The 10,078-nt window shown below is 36.0% G+C and overlaps 1 protein-coding gene across 1 annotated transcript; it reads left to right on the top strand.

The window, feature by feature from the left end:
* Positions 1-419: 419 nt before the first annotated feature.
* LOC149143517 (uncharacterized) lies at positions 420-3,728 on the top strand. Its single transcript, XM_089451854.1, has 2 exons — positions 420-1,190; positions 1,761-3,728. Exons 1-2 carry the CDS (start codon positions 420-422, stop codon positions 3,726-3,728), a joined length of 2,739 nt encoding a protein of 912 aa, XP_089307980.1.
* The last annotated feature ends 6,350 nt before the right edge of the window (positions 3,729-10,078 follow it).

Genomic DNA, 10,078 nt, shown 5'->3' with positions numbered 1-10,078 from the left:
TAAATTTTTCAATAGGGCGCGCAGAAGCATGGGGTCCTTCAGCAAGGGAAGACCCCCTGTCGGATTTCTTCCTCAGTCTTCTCTTGGATAACAATCTCATAGACCCTTCCCCTTCTAAATTGAAACCTACTTGGAGGAATAGAAGGACTGGGGAGGATCGAATTGCAAAAAGATTGGACCAGTTCCTCCTCTCTGAAGGTTTAATCTCAAAGGCTCCTATTTTCAAGCAATGGGTGGAGGAAATTGGCAACTCTGATCATTTCCCTATTTTCCTTGATATCTCCTGCCCTCCCCCTAAGCCTCCTTCCCCCTTCAAATTTAACTCTTCCTGGCTTCAAGATCCCTCCTTTAAAAATCTTTTTGTGGAAACATGGATTCATCCGGGCAGGGATGCAAGGGAGGACAAAAGTTTCTTATTCATGGAGAATCTCAAGAGACTGAAGAAGGCAACTATTTCCTGGGCAAAGGATAGGAAGTCCAAACAGAATGAAGAATTAATCAGAATCAGGGAGGAGTTGAAAATTCTGGAAAGCACTGAGGAGGACGGTTATATCTCGCAGGCCTCCAAGGATAAAATCCTTCAATTGGAGAAGCTTCAGAACAAAATTCTTTTGGATAAGGAGGAAGAATGGAGGCTCAAGAGCAGGGCTATATGGTTGAAAGCAGGTGACGAGAATACCAGCTTTTTTCATAACTTTGCAAAAGGGAGAAAATCTGTTAACACCATCTGGAGCCTAAAAGATGAAGAAGGCAGGGAGGTAAATACTTTCTCAGGCCTCTCCGGTCTTGGACAGAGACACTTCCAGAGTCTTTTCTCAGAATCGGGAGAAGCCACAATAGCTGAGGTTATTAGAACTGCTCAATGCTTTCCAAGATTTGTCGAAGAGGATGAAGCAGAGGATTTATCAGCCCCTGTTACCAAGGATGAAGTTGAAGCAGCTATGAAACTCATGGCTAAAGAAAAAAGCCCTGGACCGGACGGATGGACTATTGAACTCTTCCTCTTTTTCTTTGATCTAATAGGGTCTGAAATAACTGATGTAGTTGAAGAATCAAGACAGAAAGGAGAAGTTTACAGGCCTTTCAATTCAACTTTCATAGCTCTCATTCCTAAAAAGGATGATCCGGAGACCTTTGAAGACTTCAGGCCGATATCCTTATGCAACTGCATATACAAAATTATTGCAAAGGTGATAGCTATAAGAATTTTTCCCATTCTGTCAAGGAATATCTCAATGGAACAATTCGGGTTTTTGGATGGGAGACAAATCCATGAGGCCATAGGAGTAGCCCAGGAAGTCATTCACAGTGTCAGGCAGCAGAAAAAGAAAGGGGTGGTTTTCAAAATTGATCTATCTAAAGCCTATGACCGAATAAACTGGATTTATCTTCGGATGCTGCTAACTCACTTGGGCTTCAACTATTCTTTCATCAGTTGGATAATGGGCTGTATCTCCAACGTCAGCTTTGCGATCCTTATTAATGGAGCTGCCTCCCCTTTTTTCAAAAGCCAAAGAGGATTAAGGCAAGGATGCCCCTTATCTCCTCTTCTTTTTCTTCTAGTGGCAGAGGGCTTAAGCAGGTTGATTCATAAAGCCAGAAGAGAGGAGAAGGTAAAAGGTATTGAGGTAGCAATTAATCTTTTCATTACCCACCTCCTTTTTGTCGATGATGTTTTGCTTTTCACTAATGGTTCTATCAATGAAATTAAGGAGATCAAAAGCATTATTGATCTGTTTCTAAAAGCTACTGGCATGCAGATTAATCACAGGAAATCCCAGGTCTCTATGGCAAATATTGAGAGAAGGGAAAGATCCTTGGTGTTAAATCTTTTCCCCTTCCATCATCAACGGCTGGAATCCCCTTTTAAATATCTGGGCTTTTGGTTAAAACCATCAGCATACAAGATAGAGGACTGGAACTGGCTCATTGCTAAGATTGAAGCCAGAATTTCTCATTGGAGTCACAAATGGCTGTCCAGAGCAGGCAGATTAACCCTAATTAAATCAGTTCTTCTAGCCATCCCTGTCTACTGGGCAGCCTTAACTTGGGTTCCGAAAGGTGTGATGGAAAAAATCAGGAGGATCTGTAGCAAATTCTTATGGGCAGGGGCCAAAGAAAGTTCTGTTCTCCCCTGGGTAGCTTGGGACAAGCTGGCAAGACCCAAAGAATGGGGAGGATGGGGAATAAAAAGGCTCCCTGAGTTTAGCCTTTCTCTGGCAGCCAAATCAGGTTGGAGACTTATTTCAACGGAGAATCTTTGGACCAGAGTGGTCAGAAGAAAATACATAGACCCTGTCCCTCTGGAGGACTGGATCAGAAGCCAGGAAAAGAGGAAAAAGAATGTTTCAGTTGTATGGAAAGCAACGGTGGAAGCCTTCTCTGTGATTGAACAAGGGTTGGCTTGGAAGATAGGTGACGGAAGACATTGCAGGATCGGAAGGGATCCCTGGGTAGGCTGTAATGAAGCTTATGCCTTATCCCCAGGCTTACTCAGGCATCTTGATCACAAGGGCATTTATACATTAAACCAGGTGGAGAAAATTGGTCAATCCTCAATATGGGGCCAGGCTTGGAAGAGTGCAGAAGACCTGGGAATAAATATTAGGTGGAAGAATGAATGGTGTTCTTACATCCAAGAACTCCACCGTTCTAATGTCAGGCTCAAAAATGAATCAGATCTGTTGATATGGGCGCAGGGGGATAAAGGAGAATATACCCCTAAGGAAGGATACAACTTCCTTATGCAAAAGAAAGGTTGGGGCAATCCAGATTGGTGGTCGAAACTTATATGGAAGCTTAAAGGACCTGCAAAAGCTAAGATTTTCCTCTGGTGCATGCTAAAGAGGAAAGTTCCAACCTGGGATACTTTGCGAGCCAGATATCTAGTTGGACCAGGGAGATGCCCTTTGTGCAAATCAGAAGAGGAATCTATTAATCACCTTTTTATCTCATGTGCTGAATCAAAAAAGATTTGGGGGGAGATATCTAGTCTGCTCAACATCAAGGCACAGTTGGGCGATGAACCTTTGGAAGCAGTTTGGAGTAGGTGGTGGAAAACCTTCCCGGAAGGGAATATGAGAATTCTTCCTCTTATTTACTTCTGGGGGGTGTGGATTGCGAGAAATAAGAGCCTGTTTCAAGATAAAGACATCCCCGTCGCAGTCACAGCGATAAACTGTGCAGCTATCTACTCTGCCATTCCTGTTCCCGATCCCAAACCTCCTCAAAATTTCTCAAAGCCTGTTAATATCCAGGAGGGTATTCCTTGGGCCTTTTTTGACGGGGCCTCCCAGAACAACAAGGCAGGGGCAGGACTGTGTATTCACCTTAATCAAGATCACTCCCTTAAAGCCTCTGTAGGCCTTGGATCAGGCTCAAATAACTTTGCTGAGATATCTGCATTACGCCTTCTTCTATGTTGGCTTCTTCATCGAAATATTTTCTCAATCCAAATTTTTGGTGATTCTTTGAACGTCATCAAATGGGTCAACGGAAATGCTGCATGGCAAAATCAAATATTGAAGATTATTTTTGAGGAAATACAGCGCTTAAAATCATCTTTTAACTTCTTCACCATATGCCATGTATACAGGGACAGGAACGAGGATGCCGACAGGTTTTCTAAGGCTGGTGTTCAACAAGCTTTGGGAAGCTGGACAATAACTGAATACAGGCAGGGGCAGACCATCGTTTCGACAGACCCTCCTTTCGAACAGTCTCAGTGATAGCGACATCATCTCTCTTTTTGCTTTTTGGCCATGGATATGTCCGTCATTTCAGTTCCCATTTCTCTGTTTCACATTTTATTTTGTTTTCAGTATTATATGCCAGAACTCAAGTATATTTTCCTTTTCCTTTTCTTACTGAACATATCAGCACGTCTGAAGAACTGTTAATAGTTTTGTAAGAGGTTGTTTTCTTTCTCTGAAGGAGACCTCAAAACTGCAAAAATGTATATATGTCTAGCGTTCAAAGACTCGTTTTCAGGAGGAAGATCAAACAGTAATATATATGACCATAATAGAGGAATGTCGGATATCTGAACCTTCTACAAACAGTCAAAAAGGACTGTGAATTATGTGTTTTTCTTCAGCAGAAAAATCTTGCATCTGGACTGCAAGGGGCTCACAGTATGTAACTTTTTATTTTGCTTAATAAAAAGTTGGCTTTTTTTCTTCGGAAAAAAAAATACACCACATCAGAACAAGGAAAATAAATACATAGAGAAGCAGGAAGACAAGTCAATCTATGTACATTACTTATGTGCATCTGTCACATCTGCCATATGTGCATTTGTCACATCTGCCATATACATATCAACATTGTCTCGTTGTAATTGACTCTAATTTGCATGATTTATGCAAAGCCCAAATGCATTTCAAATGATTCTGATATTAATTGAAGAACTGGACATCCGCAAATATTAGAAAATATTTCATGGTGATGCCATGGTAGTATACACCACATTTCTGGACAAAGCAATAAAAAGTCTACAAATAATGCATTCCGATTTGACTGATCAAGAAGGATTGATGATAGTCACAATGGTTGTTCCAAGTGACCTAATTGAAAAACACAGTTAAAATATCTTGTCAGGAAAAGAAATTGCATTCACAATTTTACAAATTGCACCAAAACAAAACTATGACTATGGCGATTTTTATCGCATTCTGTTGTTAGACAACACAAGTACTGTATAAAATATTAACATGGTTTATGCAAAATACAAATTTGTTCCCAATTCAACAAAAAAAACAATTGCAAAAAATCATAGAAACATTCCCAATTGCAACAGTTGCAACACTTGTAACAACAGTGCAAAAAGTTGAAATGCAATATACATTGCAAATTAAAGACAAAAGCTCTAAAGAGGAAAATGCATCCGTAACATGCTCATCCTTGCACCACTCATCTACTAGTCTTACACATTTCATCTTATTGTGTATATGCAATTTGAAAAATTACATTGTTTTTTGGGTGCTTTATACTACAGCTACAGTTATTTGAAAACGAAAACTTTGCACCTATCTAGAATGAAATGGAACAGTGGTTGCAAAGTGGATATATTTCGACTATGCTCTTCAAAAATGTAACAAAAAGAAAATATATGAAGGAAAGAAAATGTGTACAACGCATGCCACATTCATTACGCATTTGAATATCGAGATACAACAAGACCTCAAAAAAATAATTGACAAACAGATTCAGATAACTACATACTCAGTAACCTACTTATGTTTCATATGACAATTACTTATTTTTCATTACAAATTTGTTAACTAGTCTTCTTCTCTAAAAGCTGCAAGGAATACTTGTCATTGCAAATGCATACTCAACATTATTTGAACATGTTTGTGCAGTATGCAGTTTCCCAATGTCAACATCTATAGTGATAGAAGATCTTCCAATATTTTGTTTTAAGTGCAAACAAAAAGCCCCTTTTCTCTTTCTACATTTTATCAATTACAGTATAAGAACTCCCGATAACAACAATCTACAATGTTTTTTTAGAAATAGGCTAGTTCTAAAGCAATTACTACCTGAATTAGCTAATATGTCTTACCAAGAATACCTGCAAAAAAAAATAAAAAATAAAAAAGAAGAAAAGAAAAGAAAAGAAAAAAGAAAAAAAGAAAAAAAGCAACAATTTATATGCTCTAGAATTTACAGATACATGGTCTTTTCACTCTCAATGGAAACAATGAGATTCTAGATAGTGACAACAACAACAAACAAAATAGAATAATCCAATGTTCCAATTAGCAACTTTCTCCTCTCCTCAGGTATGATCCCTTTCTCTCGCCTTTAGTTTTTATTCATATACAAAATGCTCACTTTTCTATTTATGCAAACATTAATAAGAACTTTGTACCATTTTTTTCCTCATGTAGGGATGATAAAAGTGCTAAAACAATACATTAGGTTATTATAGACCTTAAATGTCAATGCTAAAGGAATAATGAACATCACTATGTTCAGCCAAAAAAAATATTCATACTGTAAAACATTCATGTCAAGCAGAGGAATTCCCTTTTTTGCTCATAGTGACAAAAATGTTTTGAAACACTGTCTGCAATTTTTTTTTTTTTTTTTTTTTTCTGTCCTCCTATGTGTCAGTTTCAATTTTTGCCTACTAAATAGTTTTAAAAGCATTGAATTATGTTTATTCGAAGTTTTTTGAAAAACCTCCAATGCAAACTATTGTTATACTCTACTCTCTCTTTTTAAGCATTGAATTCTATTTAGTCAACGGTGTTATAATTTGTTACATTATGCTATCAATTTGAATGAATGTTCTCATGTAATTTTAAATCTCCATATGGGAATCACAACTATGACAGATTAACAAACATATCTCCTATCCATGTACCAAATCTCAAAACATGAATGCAAACAAAAACATAACAAAAAACAGGTATCCTAGTCGTGTCTCAGATAAATAGCATCATTGAATATTAAGTCTTAGGATGGCAATGGGAATAGCTACATAATAGGAAGCAGGTCTGTGAGCCATGTTTCTAAATCGAATATCAAAGATTGGCCTCCTTACCACAATAAATGAACTGACCTGTATACATACCCTTAGCTATGATGAAAATCTCCTTTTGGTTACTGTAGTGGAAGGGGTTCCTGAAAGTCACCCTCAAAAGAGGGGCACCCCACCTTTGGTAATGGATATCATTAGAGACAATGCCTTGATGTAGCCATTACACTCTTCGTGGTCAAGGTTGCCAAAGTGTGCAGGTCCCTTCCTGTGGTGCGTGTGGGATTTGAACACCGACCTCGCTCTATTCATCTCTGCTTTGATCACCCTTTCACCAAAGGTCCCTTCCTGTGGTTCTTGTGGGATCTTAACATCATCCCCACTCCCTTCCTCTCTTCTTTGATCACTGTCCCCATCGCTACACTATACTACTATAGTTTCCTCTCCAACCCTCCCTCCCCCGATATAGAAAAACCCTAATGCAAGAATCACAAGCATCATCTAGCCTAGCATTATGAGCCCACTAAACATACTAGCCCTTTCCACCATATGCATCAAAATTATTAACAAGTTGAAAAGTATCATGATTACATGGCACCTAGCTTCTATAATTACAAAGTCCAACGGCTGCAACCACTTTCCATTGAATTATGACTTTGTTGAAGAGCCAAAAAAAATCAAAGATGTATTTTAGATTGTGAGTGCACACCTTTGAAATGTAGTATGAATAGTTTCAATGAAATAGAAAAATTGGTCTCTTGAAGAAAGAATGCATTGTCCTTTGTACTATGTAATCATCTACCAGAGTCTAGTATTGAATGCTAGACCTCCAGTCAAATCAAAACTATATTGAAAGAGATTATAAACTCTTTCAAAATGCAGTCTCAGATGCAAAAAGTAGTTAATTTATGGTACGTGGCTATTAAAATAAAAATAGAATTTGTATCTACATTAAACTTTATGACAATAGCAAGAAGGTTTTTTTTTAAATGCGTTTTATATATATATATATATATATATATATATAATGATATAAATGGCATGCCAAAAATTGTAAATATTTTTACATTAAGCCTATGTTGTCTAGCATTTGGCAATTATGTTTCATATAACGAAACCATAGCTTTAGCTCGTGCTATTGTTGCATGAGCCAAGTTTGTGGTTTCATGCCAACAAAAAGACAAATAAGGGATTTATGTCAATGTGTTTTACTAGAAATAAATTAAATTTCCTATAGGTAATTTTGTGTGAATGTGCTTTACCAAGTTTCATAAATTAAAAATCTTGTTGCAAATCCAATTAAAACCCCTTGCTTGTTAATTTTGCAAAACTTATGTAACTCTTGTAATCAATTAGAACATGATAAGAACTAGATAGGGCATGATAAGAACATGACTAATAAGTTGAAGAAGGACTTGAGCAATGAAATATCTAGGTCTAACACAACAGATATTGGACACGAGGATTATACGTGATAGAAAGAACGGAAAGTTGTGCTTGTCATGAGAAAAATATATTGAAAAGGTGTTATACATGTTCAATATGAAGGATGCCAAACCGGTTTGTACACCCTTAGCATCACACTTCAAACTTATTGTTGATTTGTGCCCTTATGATGACAAGGAGGAGGAGGAAATGAGCAAATTCCCTTATGCTTCATCCATTGGTAGCTTGATGTATACCATGGTATGTACTCATCCAGATATTGCACATTCAATGGGAGTAGTGAGCGGGGTCCTTGTAATTCCAAACAAAGAACACTAGCAAGCAAGTAAAGTGGATTTTGATGTATTTCAAGGGTACTAGTAATTATTGTTTATCTTTTGGTAAAATAATGTTGTTCTTAAAAGATATACAGATGCAAACATGGCTGGAGATGTAGATACTAGAAAGTACACCAATGGTTGTTTATGTACTTTTATAGGAGAAAAAATATCCTGGATGCCAAAATTGCAGAAATTAGTGGCCCTCTCCACAACCGATGCAGAATACATCATTGCCACAGAAGCTTGCAAATAGATGTTGTGGATGCAAATATTTTTAGGAGAGTTGGGAATAAAACAAAATAAATATTTGTTGCATTGTGATAGTGAGAGTGTTATTGATTTAACGAAAAACCTAGCATACCATTCTAAGACAAAGCGCATTGATGTTCGATATAATTGGATCTGTGAAGTGTTAAATGATGTGTTACTACAATTGGAGAAAATACACACTATAAAAAATCTAGATAAACTTATCTGGGTTCAAAACACATCGATCATAAAATTTTGGGGATAAACATGTATGGGTTTGAAACACGTCAATCATAAAATTTTGATGTGATTTATTCGGAAGAGTTATGCTTTAATCATGATTCACAGAAACCTCCATTTTGAGGAGAAAACAAATTTTGAGGATAAACTTGTATGGGTTCAAAACACGTCGATCATAAAATTTTGATGTGATTTATTTTGAAGAGTTATGCTTTAATCATGATTCACAGAAACCTCCATTTTGAGAAGAGAAAACAGTGTCAAAAACATTCACTCAAGCTTCTATTTGGTCTCAAGTGGGAGATTGTTAGGAATGAGATCAAATCAAGTCAAAGTTGTTATTACCCATGGTATTATAATGAAATATTTGCATATATAGGGGTGTGAGTAAAAAAAGGAAATGTATAGGTGAGAAAGAATGAAGTGAATGAAATGTATAAAGATTTTCATTGTGGTAATCAAAATCTACTAAACCCTTTACCATGGTTTTCCCCAAAATGGGGTTTCCTACGAAATGGTGTTCTATGTTTAAGTAATTTTTTAGGGTTATTTCTTGTCTCAATGCATGAAATTTTTTATTTTTGGGTTACAAAATTTTTCTGCTGTCTTTTATTAACATTTTTTTATCATCTAATTTTCATAATGATTCTTTTTTTCCATTTTTCAATATTACTACCAACTTTATCATCAAACTTCTTAAAAAAATAACATTGTCATAATATAAACACACATCCAAAATATATTGTTGTTGTTTTTTTTGCAGATATTATGTATTCCTGTCTGTTGCAAATTACTATTAATATGTATGTTGCATATTACTAACAATATGTATTTGCAAAATTATATCAGAATAGATTGACATGATTTCAATGCACATGTAAATTATATTAAACAAAACATGTTTAATGTCAAATGATTAAAATCTACACTTGTAATTAGTTACAATGATTTTTTATTCTATTATCATTGAAAATTCAATTATTAAATTAAGCAACAGAGAAAACACTAACACAGAAAAAACTAGCTATATGACCTTGTTTTATTATAATAATCTATCCATAAAGGGAATAAATTATTCTTATCTCTTATAAAAGAGTGAGTTAGCAAAGCACTCAAATGTTTTGAAATTATTTTATTATAATAATTTGTTTATGTAGATAAGGTTATTCATTTATTTCCTATAAAAACATTGAACGAGGAAAACATTAAAAAATTTATAAAACCAAGTCAAGACTAGTAAACAATTTTTCCACAAAGAGAGAAATTTTTCACAATGGTCTTTGTGGAAATAATTTGTTTGCCCATGACAAGTCACTGTAATTCAATAACTGTACAA

The sequence above is a fragment of the Pinus tabuliformis genome, chromosome X, assembly GCF_031772625.1.
Source record: "Pinus tabuliformis cultivar Carrire ecotype Pingquan chromosome X, CPIR1, whole genome shotgun sequence".
Lineage (NCBI taxonomy): Eukaryota > Viridiplantae > Streptophyta > Pinopsida > Pinales > Pinaceae > Pinus > Pinus tabuliformis.
Note: the sequence above shows the minus strand (reverse complement) of the source record. Positions and strands in the feature narration are given on the sequence as shown.

Coding starts and splice junctions, on each gene's coding strand:
- LOC149143517 (XM_089451854.1), top strand. CDS start 420: ATGGAGAATCTCAAGAGACTGAAGAAGGCAACTATTTCCTGGGCAAAG. Junction 1,191..1,760: donor TATACAAAATTATTGCAAAG/GTGATAGCTATA, acceptor ACTGGCATGCAG/ATTAATCACAGGAAATCCCA.